This window comes from Staurois parvus, unplaced genomic scaffold (genome assembly GCF_062004578.1).
Source record: "Staurois parvus isolate SC_StPar_1 unplaced genomic scaffold, SC_StPar_1.0 ptg003642l, whole genome shotgun sequence".
NCBI classification, from domain to species: domain Eukaryota; kingdom Metazoa; phylum Chordata; class Amphibia; order Anura; family Ranidae; genus Staurois; species Staurois parvus.
The window spans coordinates 73432-86613 of NW_028321438.1; the positions used below are offsets into that span (position 1 = coordinate 73432).

Below are 13182 nucleotides of genomic sequence, written 5' to 3' on the forward strand. Positions count from 1 at the left end.
GGTGTGTGCGGGGGGTGACCATTTCTGGGTACTGTAGTTGGAGGTCGGTGATTGGTGGGGTCTGTGCGGGGGGTGATCATTGCTGGGTACTTTAGTTGGAGGTAGATGATTGGTGGGGTGTGTGCGGGGGAGGACCATTGCTGGGTACTGTAGTTGGAGGTAGGTGATTGGTGGGGTGTGTGCGGGGGGTGACCATTGCTGGGTACTGTAGTTGGAGGTAGGTGATTGGTGGGTTGTGTGCGGGGGAGGACCATTGCTGGGTACTTTAGTTGGAGGTAGGTGATTGGTGGGGTCTGTGCGGGGGAGGACCATTGCTGGGTACTTTAGTTGGAGGTAGGTGATTGGTGGGGTGTGTGCGGGGGGTGACCATTGCTGGGTACTGTAGTTGGAGGTAGGTGATTGGTGGGGTGTGTGCGGGGGGTGACCATTGCTGGGTACTGTAGTTGGAGGTAGGTGATTGGTGGGTTGTGTGCGGGGGAGGACCATTGCTGGGTACTTTAGTTGGAGGTAGGTGATTGGTGGGGTGTGTGCGGGGGGTGACCATTGCTGGGTACTGTAGTTGGAGGTAGGTGATTGGTGGGTTGTGTGCGGGGGAGGACCATTGCTGGGTACTTTAGTTGGAGGTAGGTGATTGGTGGGGTCTGTGCGGGGGAGGACCATTGCTGGGTACTTTAGTTGGAGGTAGGTGATTGGTGGGTTGTGTGCGGGGGAGGACCATTGCTGGGTACTTTAGTTGGAGGTAGGTGATTGGTGGGGTCTGTGCGGGGGAGGACCATTGCTGGGTACTGTAGTTGGAGGTAGGTGATTGGTGGGTTGTGTGCGGGGGAGAACCATTGCTGGGTACTTTAGTTGGAGGTAGATGATTGGTGGGTTGTGTGCGGGGGAGGACCATTGCTGGGTACTGTAGTTGGAGGTAGATGATTGGTGGGGTCTGTGCGGGGGAGGACCATTGCTGGGTACTTTAGTTGGAGGTAGGTGATTGGTGGGGTGTGTGCGGGGGGTGACCATTGCTGGGTACTGTAGTTGGAGGTAGGTGATTGGTGGGGTCTGTGTGGGGGGTGACCATTGCTGGGTACTTTAGTTGGAGGTAGGTGATTGGTGGGGTCTGTGCGGGGGAGGACCATTTCTGGGTACTGTAGTTGGAGGTAGGTGATTGGTGGGGTCTGTGCGGGGGAGGACCATTGCTGGGTACTGTAGTTGGAGGTAGGTGATTGGTGGGGTCTGTGCGGGGGAGGACCATTGCTGGGTACTTTAGTTGGAGGTAGGTGATTGGTGGGGTCTGTGCGGGGGAGGACCATTGCTGGGTACTTTAGTTGGAGGTAGGTGATTGGTGGGGTCTGTGCGGGGGAGGACCATTGCTGGGTACTTTAGTTGGAGGTAGGTGATTGGTGGGTTGTGTGCGGGGGAGGACCATTGCTGGGTACTTTAGTTGGAGGTAGGTGATTGGTGGGGTCTGTGCGGGGGAGGACCATTGCTGGGTACTGTAGTTGGAGGTAGGTGATTGGTGGGGTCTGTGCGGGGGTGACCATTGCTGGGTACATTAGTTGGAGGTAGGTGATTGGTGGGTTGTGTGCGGGGGAGGACCAATGCTGGGTACTGTAGTTGGAGGTAGGTGATTGGTGGGGTCTGTGCGGGGGAGGACCATTGCTGGGTACTTTAGTTGGAGGTAGGTGATTGGTGGGGTGTGTGCAGGGGGTGACCATTGCTGGGTACTGTAGTTGGAGGTAGGTGATTGGTGGGGTCTGTGTGGGGGGTGACCATTGCTGGGTACTTTAGTTGGAGGTAGGTGATTGGTGGGGTCTGTGCGGGGGAGGACCATTGCTGGGTACTGTAGTTGGAGGTAGGTGATTGGTGGGGTCTGTGCGGGGGAGGACCATTGCTGGGTACTTTAGTTGGAGGTAGGTGATTGGTGGGGTGTGTGCGGGGGGTGACCATTGCTGGGTACTTTAGTTGGAGGTAGGTGATTGGTGGGGTCTGTGCGGGGGAGGACCATTGCTGGGTACTGTAGTTGGAGGTAGGTGATTGGTGGGGTCTGTGCGGGGGAGGACCATTGCTGGGTACTTTAGTTGGAGGTAGGTGATTGGTGGGGTGTGTGCGGGGGAGGACCATTGCTGGGTACTTTAGTTGGAGGTAGGTGATTGGTGGGTTGTGTGCGGGGGAGGACCATTGCTGGGTACTTTAGTTGGAGGTAGGTGATTGGTGGGGTCTGTGCGGGGGAGGACCATTGCTGGGTACTGTAGTTGGAGGTAGGTGATTGGTGGGGTGTGTGCGGGGGAGGACCATTGCTGGGTACTTTAGTTGGAGGTAGATGATTGGTGGGGTCTGTGCGGGGGGTGACCATTTCTGGGTACTGTAGTTGGAGGTAGGTGATTGGTGGGGTCTGTGCGGGGGAGGACCATTGCTGGGTACTGTAGTTGGAGGTAGGTGATTGGTGGGGTCTGTGCGGGGGAGGACCATTGCTGGGTACTTTAGTTGGAGGTAGGTGATTGGTGGGGTCTGTGCGGGGGAGGACCATTGCTGGGTACTTTAGTTGGAGGTAGATGATTGGTGGGGTCTGTGCGGGGGGTGACCATTTCTGGGTACTGTAGTTGGAGGTAGGTGATTGGTGGGGTCTGTGCGGGGGAGGACCATTGCTGGGTACTGTAGTTGGAGGTAGGTGATTGGTGGGGTCTGTGCGGGGGAGGACCATTGCTGGGTATTTTAGTTGGAGGTAGGTGATTGGTGGGGTCTGTGCGGGGGAGGACCATTGCTGGGTACTTTAGTTGGAGGTAGATGATTGGTGGGGTCTGTGCGGGGGGTGACCATTGCTGGGTACTTTAGTAGGAGGTAGGTGATTGGTGGGGTGTGTGCGGGGGAGGACCATTGCTGGGTACTTTAGCTGGAGGTAGGTGATTGGTGGGTTGTGTGCGGGGGAGGACCATTGCTGGGTACTTTAGTTGGAGGTAGGTGATTGGTGGGGTCTGTGTGGGGGAGGACCATTGCTGGGTACTTTAGTTGGAGGTAGGTGATTGGTGGGTTGTGTGCGGGGGAGGACCATTGCTGGGTACTTTAGCTGGAGGTAGGTGATTGGTGGGGTGTGTGCGGGGGAGGACCATTGCTGGGTACTTTAGTTGGAGGTAGGTGATTGGTGGGGTGTGTGCGGGGGAGGACCATTGCTGGGTACTGTAGTTGGAGGTAGGTGATTAGTGGGGTCTGTGCGGGGGAGGACCATTGCTGGGTACTGTAGTTGGAGGTAGGTGATTGGTGGGGTGTGTGCGGGGGAGGACCATTGCTGGGTACTGTAGTTGGAGGTAGGTGATTGGTAGGGTCTGTGCGGGGGAGGACCATTGCTGGGTACTTTAGTTGGAGGTAGGTGATTAGTGGGGTGTGTGCGGGGGAGGACCATTGCTGAGTACTTTAGTTGGAGGTAGGTGATTGGTGGGGTGTGTGCGGGGGGTGACCATTGCTGGGTACTGTAGTTGGAGGTAGGTGATTGGTGGGGTGTGTGCGGGGGGTGACCATTGCTGGGTACTTTAGTTGGAGGTAGATGATTGGTGGGGTGTGTGCGGGGGAGGACCATTGCTGGGTACTGTAGTTGGAGGTAGGTGATTGGTGGGGTGTGTGCGGGGGGTGACCATTGCTGGGTACTGTAGTTGGAGGTAGGTGATTGGTGGGTTGTGTGCGGGGGAGGACCATTGCTGGGTACTTTAGTTGGAGGTAGGTGATTGGTGGGTTGTGTGCGGGGGAGGACCATTGCTGGGTACTTTAGTTGGAGGTAGGTGATTGGTGGGGTCTGTGCGGGGGAGGACCATTGCTGGGTACTGTAGTTGGAGGTAGGTGATTGGTGGGGTCTGTGCGGGGGAGGACCATTGCTGGGTACTTTAGTTGGAGGTAGGTGATTGGTGGGGTCTGTGCGGGGGAGGACCATTGCTGGGTACTTTAGTTGGAGGTAGGTGATTGGTGGGTTGTGTGCGGGGGAGGACCATTGCTGGGTACTGTAGTTGGAGGTAGATGATTGGTGGGGTCTGTGCGGGGGAGGACCATTGCTGGGTACTTTAGTTGGAGGTAGATGATTGGTGGGTTGTGTGCGGGGGAGGACCATTGCTGGGTACTGTAGTTGGAGGTAGATGATTGGTGGGGTCTGTGCGGGGGAGGACCATTGCTGGGTACTTTAGTTGGAGGTAGGTGATTGGTGGGGTGTGTGCGGGGGGTGACCATTGCTGGGTACTGTAGTTGGAGGTAGGTGATTGGTGGGGTCTGTGTGGGGGGTGACCATTGCTGGGTACTTTAGTTGGAGGTAGGTGATTGGTGGGGTCTGTGCGGGGGAGGACCATTTCTGGGTACTGTAGTTGGAGGTAGGTGATTGGTGGGGTCTGTGCGGGGGAGGACCATTGCTGGGTACTGTAGTTGGAGGTAGGTGATTGGTGGGGTCTGTGCGGGGGAGGACCATTGCTGGGTACTTTAGTTGGAGGTAGGTGATTGGTGGGGTCTGTGCGGGGGAGGACCATTGCTGGGTACTTTAGTTGGAGGTAGGTGATTGGTGGGGTCTGTGCGGGGGAGGACCATTGCTGGGTACTTTAGTTGGAGGTAGGTGATTGGTGGGTTGTGTGCGGGGGAGGACCATTGCTGGGTACTTTAGTTGGAGGTAGGTGATTGGTGGGGTCTGTGCGGGGGAGGACCATTGCTGGGTACTGTAGTTGGAGGTAGGTGATTGGTGGGGTCTGTGCGGGGGTGACCATTGCTGGGTACATTAGTTGGAGGTAGGTGATTGGTGGGTTGTGTGCGGGGGAGGACCATTGCTGGGTACTGTAGTTGGAGGTAGGTGATTGGTGGGGTCTGTGCGGGGGAGGACCATTGCTGGGTACTTTAGTTGGAGGTAGGTGATTGGTGGGTTGTGTGCGGGGGAGGACCATTGCTGGGTACTTTAGTTGGAGGTAGGTGATTGGTGGGGTCTGTGCGGGGGAGGACCATTGCTGGGTACTGTAGTTGGAGGTAGGTGATTGGTGGGGTGTGTGCGGGGGAGGACCATTGCTGGGTACTTTAGTTGGAGGTAGATGATTGGTGGGGTCTGTGCGGGGGGTGACCATTTCTGGGTACTGTAGTTGGAGGTAGGTGATTGGTGGGGTCTGTGCGGGGGAGGACCATTGCTGGGTACTGTAGTTGGAGGTAGGTGATTGGTGGGGTCTGTGCGGGGGAGGACCATTGCTGGGTACTTTAGTTGGAGGTAGGTGATTGGTGGGGTCTGTGCGGGGGAGGACCATTGCTGGGTACTTTAGTTGGAGGTAGATGATTGGTGGGGTCTGTGCGGGGGGTGACCATTTCTGGGTACTGTAGTTGGAGGTAGGTGATTGGTGGGGTCTGTGCGGGGGAGGACCATTGCTGGGTACTGTAGTTGGAGGTAGGTGATTGGTGGGGTCTGTGCGGGGGAGGACCATTGCTGGGTACTTTAGTTGGAGGTAGGTGATTGGTGGGGTCTGTGCGGGGGAGGACCATTGCTGGGTACTTTAGTTGGAGGTAGATGATTGGTGGGGTCTGTGCGGGGGGTGACCATTGCTGGGTACTTTAGTAGGAGGTAGGTGATTGGTGGGTTGTGTGCGGGGGAGGACCATTGCTGGGTACTTTAGCTGGAGGTAGGTGATTGGTGGGTTGTGTGCGGGGGAGGACCATTGCTGGGTACTTTAGTTGGAGGTAGGTGATTGGTGGGGTCTGTGCGGGGGAGGACCATTGCTGGGTACTTTAGTTGGAGGTAGGTGATTGGTGGGTTGTGTGCGGGGGAGGACCATTGCTGGGTACTTTAGCTGGAGGTAGGTGATTGGTGGGGTGTGTGCGGGGGAGGACCATTGCTGGGTACTTTAGTTGGAGGTAGGTGATTGGTGGGGTGTGTGCGGGGGAGGACCATTGCTGGGTACTGTAGTTGGAGGTAGGTGATTAGTGGGGTCTGTGCGGGGGAGGACCATTGCTGGGTACTGTAGTTGGAGGTAGGTGATTAGTGGGGTGTGTGCGGGGGAGGACCATTGCTGAGTACTTTAGTTGGAGGTAGGTGATTGGTGGGGTGTGTGCGGGGGAGGACCATTGCTGGGTACTTTAGTTGGAGGTAGGTGATTGGTGGGGTGTGTGCGGGGGAGGACCATTGCTGGGTACTTTAGTTGGAGGTAGGTGATTGGTGGGGTCTGTGCGGGGGAGGACCATTCCTGGGTACTTTAGTTGGAGGTAGGTGATTGGTGGGGTGTGTGCGGGGGAGGGCCATTGCTGGGTACTGTAGTTGGAGGTAGGTGATTGGTGGGGTCTGTGCGGGGGAGGACCATTGCTGGGTACTGTAGTTGGAGGTAGGTGATTGGTGGGGTCTGTGCGGGGGAGGACCATTCCTGGGTACTTTAGTTGGAGGTAGGTGATTGGTGGGGTCTGTGTGGGGGTGACCATTGCTGGGTACTTTAGTTGGAGGTAGGTGATTGGTGGGGTGTGTGCGGGGGGTGACCATTGCTGGGTACTTTAGTTGGAGGTAGGTGATTGGTGGGGTCTGTGTGGGGGGTGACCATTGCTGGATACTTTAGTTGGAGGTAGGTGATTGGTGGGGTGTGTGCGGGGGGTGGCCATTGCTGGGTACTTTAGTTGGAGGTAGGTCATTGGTGGGGTCTGTGCGGGGGGTGACCATTGCTGGGTACTTTAGTTGGAGGTAGGTGATTGGTGGGGTGTGTGCGGGGGAGGACCATTGCTGGGTACTTTAGTTGGAGGTAGGTGATTGGTGGGGTGTTTGTGGGGGAGGACCATTGCTGGGTACTTTAGTTGGAGGTAGGTGATTGGTGGGGTGTGTGCGGGGGAGGACCATTGCTGGGTACTTTAGTTGGAGGTAGGTGATTGGTGGGGTGTTTGTGGGGGAGGACCATTGCTAGGTACTTTAGTTGGAGGTAGGTGATTGGTGGGGTCTGTGCGGGGGAGGACCATTGCTGGGTACTGTAGTTGGAGGTAGGTGATTGGTGGGGTGTGTGCGGGGGGTGACCATTGCTGGGTACTTTAGTTGGAGGTAGGTGATTGGTGGGGTGTGTGCGGGGGGTGACCATTGCTGGGTACTGTAGTTGGAGGTAGGTGATTGGTGGGGTCTGTGCGGGGGAGGACCATTGCTGGATACTTTAGTTGGAGGTAGGTGATTGGTGGGGTCTGTGCGGGGGGTGACCATTGCTGGGTACTTTAGTTGGAGGTAGGTGATTGGTGGGGTGTGTGCGGGGGTGACCATTGCTGGGTACTTTAGTTGGAGGTAGGTGATTGGTGGGGTCTGTGCAGGGGAGGACCATTGCTGGGTACTGTAGTTGGAGGTAGGTGATTGGTGGGTTGTGTGCGGGGGAGGACCATTGCTGGGTACTTTAGTTGGAGGTAGGTGATTGGTGGGGTCTGTGCGGGGGAGGACCATTGCTGGGTACTTTAGTTGGAGGTAGGTGATTGGTGGGGTCTGTGCGGGGGAGGACCATTTCTGGGTACTGTAGTTGGAGGTAAGTGATTGGTGGGGTCTGTGCGGGGGAGGACCATTGCTGGGTACTTTAGTTGGAGGTAGGTGATTGGTGGGGTGTGTGCGGGGGAGGACCATTTCTGGGTACTGTAGTTGGAGGTAAGTGATTGGTGGGGTGTGTGCGGGGGAGGACCATTACTGGGTACTGTAGTTGGAGGTAGGTGATTGGTGGGGTCTGTGCGGGGGAGGACCATTGCTGGGTACTGTAGTTGGAGGTAGGTGATTGGTGGGGTCTGTGCGGGGGAGGACCATTGCTGGGTACTTTAGTTGGAGGTCGGTGATTGGTGGGGTCTGTGCGGGGGAGGACCATTGCTGGGTACTTTAGTTGGAGGTAGGTGATTGGTGGGGTGTGTGCGGGGGGTGACCATTGCTGGGTACTGTAGTTGGAGGTAGGTGATTGGTGGGGTCTGTGCGGGGGAGGACCATTGCTGGGTACTTTAGTTGGAGGTAGGTGATTGGTGGGTTGTATGCGGGGGAGGACCATTGCTGGGTACTTTAGCTGGAGGTAGGTGATTGGTGGGGTGTGTGCGGGGGAGGACTATTGCTGGGTACTTTAGTTGGAGGTAGGTGATTGGTGGGGTCTGTGCGGGGGGTGACCATTGCTGGGTACTTTAGTTGGAGGTAGATGATTGGTGGGGTCTGTGCGGGGGAGGGCCATTGCTGGGTACTGTAGTTGGAGGTAGATGATTGGTGGGGTCTGTGCGGGGGAGGACCATTGCTGGGTACTGTAGTTGGAGGTAGATGATTGGTGGGGTCTGTGCGGGGGAGGACCATTGCTGGGTACTTTAGTTGGAGGTAGGTGATTGGTGGGGTCTGTGTGGGGGGAGACCATTGCTGGGTACTTTAGTTGGAGGTAGGTGATTGGTGGGGTGTGTGCGGGGGAGGACCATTGCTGGGTACTTTAGTTGGAGGTAGGTGATTGGTGGGGTGTGTGCGGGGGAGGACCATTGCTGGGTACTTTAGTTGGAGGTAGGTGATTGGTGGGGTGTGTGCAGGGGGTGATCATTGCTGGGTACTTTAGTTGGAGGTAGGTGATTGGTGGGGTCTGTGCGGGGGAGGACCATTGCTGGGTACTTTATTTGGAGGTAGGTGATTGGTGGGGTGTGTGCGGGGGAGGGCCATTGCTGGGTACTTTAGTTGGAGGTAGGTGATTGGTGGGGTCTGTGTGGGGGGAGACCATTGCGCTGCATGTTTGGGAATGGAGCCTCCCAATTGGTCGGTATTTATCGGTGGGCGTGGTTCGGTGGGAAGTCTAACATTGGATATGATATTGATACATTGATGTCCTACAGCTGGAGGTAGGTGATTGGTGGGGTCTGTGTGGGGGGAGACCATTGCTGGGTACTCTAGCTGGAGGTAGGTGATTGGTGAGGTCTGTGTGGGGGTGACCATTGCTGGGTACTCTAGCTGGAGGTAGGTGATTGGTGAGGTCTGTGTGGGGGTGACCATTGCTGGGTACTCTAGCTGGAGGTAGGTGATTGGTGAGGTCTGTGTGGGGGTGACCATTGCTGGGTACTCTAGCTGGAGGTAGGTGATTGGTGAGGTCTGTGTGGGGGTGACCATTGCTGGGTACTCTAGCTGGAGGTAGGTGATTGGTGAGGTCTGTGTGGGGGTGACCATTGCTGGGTACTCTAGCTGGAGGTAGGTGATTGGTGAGGTCTGTGTGAGGGTGACCATTGCTGGGCACTCTAGCTGGAGGTAGGTGATTGGTGAGGTCTGTGTGGGGGTGACCATTGCTGGGTACTCTAGCTGGAGGTAGGTGATTGGTTGGATATGATATTGATACATTGATGTCCCTCAGGTGCAGCTTCTCTATCTGGGTGTATGTGACGGATCCGTGTCCCATCAGCCTCTGTGGAATGTTCTACCATCTGGATGACAACAATGACTACGTCACCCCCGCCGTGCTGATGGCACAATCAGGTGAATGGTTGCACATGTTGGGTTGGGTGATCTTCTGTTAATGACGATTCTACTGTTCTGGTGAATGGTTGCACAGGTTGGGTTGGGTTGGGTGATCTCCTAGTAATGATGATTCTACTGTTCTGGTGAATGGTTGCACACGTTGGGTTGGGTGATCTCCTAGTAATGAGGATTCTACTGTTCTGGTGAATGGTTGCACACGTTGGGTTGGGTGATCTCCTAGTAATGACGATTCTACTGTTCTGGTGAATGGTTGCACAAGTTGGGTTGGGTGATCTCCTAGTAATGACGATTCTACTGTTCTGGTGAATGGTTGCACACGTTGGGTTGGGTGATCTCCTAGTAATGAGGATTCTACTGTTCTGGTGAATGGTTGCACACGTTGGGTTGGGTGATCTCCTAGTAATGACAATTCTACTGTTCTGGTGAATGGTTGCACACCTTGGGTTGGGTGATCTCCTAGTAATGAGGATTCTACTGTTCTGGTGAATGGTTGCACACGTTGGGTTGGGTGATCTCCTAGTAATGATGATTCTACTGTTCTGGTGAATGGTTGTACACGCTGGGTTGGGTGATCTCCTAGTAATGAGGATTCTACTGTTCTGGTGAATGGTTGTACACGTTGGGTTGGGTGATCTCCTAGTAATGAGGATTCTACTGTTCTGGTGAATGGTTGCACACGTTGGGTTGGGTGATCTCCTAGTAATGACGATTCTACTGTTCTGGTGAATGGTTGCACAGGTTGGGTTGGGTGATCTCCTAGTAATGATGATTCTACTGTTCTGGTGAATGGTTGCACACGTTGGGTTGGGTGATCTCCTAGTAATGACGATTCTACTGTTCTGGTGAATGGTTGCACACGTTGGGTTAGGTGATCTCCTAGTAATGATGATTCTACAGTTCTGGTGAATGGTTGCACACGTTGGGTTGGGTGATCTCCTAGTAATGAGGATTCTACTGTTCTGGTGAATGGTTGTACACGTTGGGTTGGGTGATCTCCTAGTAATGAGGATTCTACTGTTCTGGTGAATGGTTGTACACGTTGGGTTGGGTGATCTCCTAGTAATGATGATTCTACTGTTCTGGTGAATGGTTGCACACGTTGGGTTGGGTGATCTCCTAGTAATGACGATTCTACTGTTCTGGTGAATGGTTGCACAGGTTGGGTTGGGTGATCTCCTAGTAATGATGATTCTACTGTTCTGGTGAATGGTTGCACACGTTGGGTTGGGTGATCTCCTAGTAATGAGGATTCTACTGTTCTGGTGAATGGTTGTACACGTTGGGTTGGGTGATCTCCTAGTAATGACGATTCTACTGTTCTGGTGAATGGTTGCACAGGTTGGGTTGGGTTGAGTGATCTCCTAGTAATGACGATTCTACTGTTCTGGTGAATGGTTGCACACGTTGGGTTGGGTGATCTCCTAGTAATGACGATTCTACTGTTCTGGTGAATGGTTGCACAGGTTGGGTTGGGTGATCTCCTAGTAATGATGATTCTACTCTTCTGGTGAATGGTTGTACACGTTGGGTTGGGTGATCTCCTAGTAATGAGGATTCTACTGTTCTGGTGAATGGTGGCACACATTGGGTTGGGTGATCTTCTGTTAATGACGATTCTACTGTTCTGGTGAATGGTTGCACACGTTGGGTTGGGTGATCTCCTAGTAATGAGGATTCTACTGTTCTGGTGAATGGTTGCACACGTTGGGTTGGGTGATCTCCTAGTAATGAGGATTCTACTGTTCTGGTGAATGGTTGCACACGTTGGGTTGGGTGATCTCCTAGTAATGACGATTCTACTGTTCTGGTGAATGGTTGCACACCTTGGGTTGGGTGATCTCCTAGTAATGAGGATTCTACTGTTCTGGTGAATGGTTGCACACGTTGGGTTGGGTGATCTCCTAGTAATGAGGATTCTACTGTTCTGGTGAATGGTTGTACACGCTGGGTTGTGTGATCTCCTAGTAATGATGATTCTACTGTTCTGGTGAATGGTTGTACACGTTGGGTTGGGTGATCTCCTAGTAATGAGGATTCTACTGTTCTGGTGAATGGTTGTACACGTTGGGTTGGGTGATCTAGTAATGAGGATTCTACTGTTCTGGTGAATGGTTGCACACGTTGGGTTGGGTGATCTAGTAATGAGGATTCTACTGTTCTGGTGAATGGTTGCACACGTTGGGTTGGGTTGGGTTGGGTGATCTCCTAGTAATGACGATTCTACTGTTCTGGTGAATGGTTGCACACGTTGGGTTGGGTGATCTCCTAGTAATGACGATTCTACTGTTCTGGTGAATGGTTGCACACGTTGGGTCGGGTGATCTCCTAGTAATGACGATTCTACTGTTCTGGTGAATGGTTGCACACGTTGGGTTGGGTGATCTCCTAGTAATGATGATGCTACTGTTCTGGTGAATGGTTGTACACGTTGGGTTGGGTGATCTCCTAGTAATGACGATTCTACTGTTCTGGTGAATGGTTGTACACGTTGGGTTGGGTGATCTCCTAGTAATGACGATTCTACTGTTCTGGTGAATGGTTGCACACCTTGGGTTGGGTGATCTCCTAGTAATGAGGATTCTACTGTTCTGGTGAATGGTTGCACACGTTGGGTTGGGTGATCTCCTAGTAATGAGGATTCTACTGTTCTGGTGAATGGTTGTACACGCTGGGTTGGGTGATCTCCTAGTAATGATGATTCTACTGTTCTGGTGAATGGTTGTACACGTTGGGTTGGGTGATCTCCTAGTAATGAGGATTCTACTGTTCTGGTGAATGGTTGTACACGTTGGGTTGGGTGATCTAGTAATGAGGATTCTACTGTTCTGGTGAATGGTTGCACACGTTGGGTTGGGTGATCTCCTAGTAATGACGATTCTACTGTTCTGGTGAATGGTTGCACACGTTGGGTTGGGTGATCTCCTAGTAATGACGATTCTACTGTTCTGGTGAATGGTTGCACACGTTGGGTCGGGTGATCTCCTAGTAATGACGATTCTACTGTTCTGGTGAATGGTTGCACACGTTGGGTTGGGTGATCTCCTAGTAATGATGATGCTACTGTTCTGGTGAATGGTTGTACACGTTGGGTTGGGTGATCTCCTAGTAATGACGATTCTACTGTTCTGGTGAATGGTTGTACACGTTGGGTTGGGTGATCTCCTAGTAATGACGATTCTACTGTTCTGGTGAATGGTTGCACACCTTGGGTTGGGTGATCTCCTAGTAATGAGGATTCTACTGTTCTGGTGAATGGTTGCACACGTTGGGTTGGGTGATCTCCTAGTAATGAGGATTCTACTGTTCTGGTGAATGGTTGTACACGCTGGGTTGTGTGATCTCCTAGTAATGATGATTCTACTGTTCTGGTGAATGGTTGTACACGTTGGGTTGGGTGATCTCCTAGTAATGAGGATTCTATTGTTCTGGTGAATGGTTGTACACGTTGGGTTGGGTGATCTAGTAATGAGGATTCTACTGTTCTGGTGAATGGTTGCACACGTTGGGTTGGGTGATCTCCTAGTAATGACGATTCTACTGTTCTGGTGAATGGTTGCACACCTTGGGTTGGGTGATCTCCTAGTAATGAGGATTCTACTGTTCTGGTGAATGGTTGCACACGTTGGGTTGGGTGATCTCCTAGTAATGAGGATTCTACTGTTCTGGTGAATGGTTGTACACGCTGGGTTGTGTGATCTCCTAGTAATGATGATTCTACTGTTCTGGTGAATGGTTGTACACGTTGGGTTGGGTGATCTCCTAGTAATGAGGATTCT

General features: G+C 53.4%; 1 protein-coding gene across 1 annotated transcript in view; it reads left to right on the forward strand.

Annotated features, from left to right (window-relative positions):
- LOC149427584 (protein sel-1 homolog 3-like) overlaps positions 1 to 13182 on the forward strand; it is a 154023-nt gene that overhangs the window by 10240 nt on the left and 130601 nt on the right. Inside the window, exon 4 of the mRNA XM_089667878.1 lies at positions 9282 to 9403. Within this exon, the coding sequence (XP_089524004.1) occupies positions 9282 to 9403 (122 nt within the window). The remainder of the gene's footprint in view (positions 1 to 9281; positions 9404 to 13182) is intronic.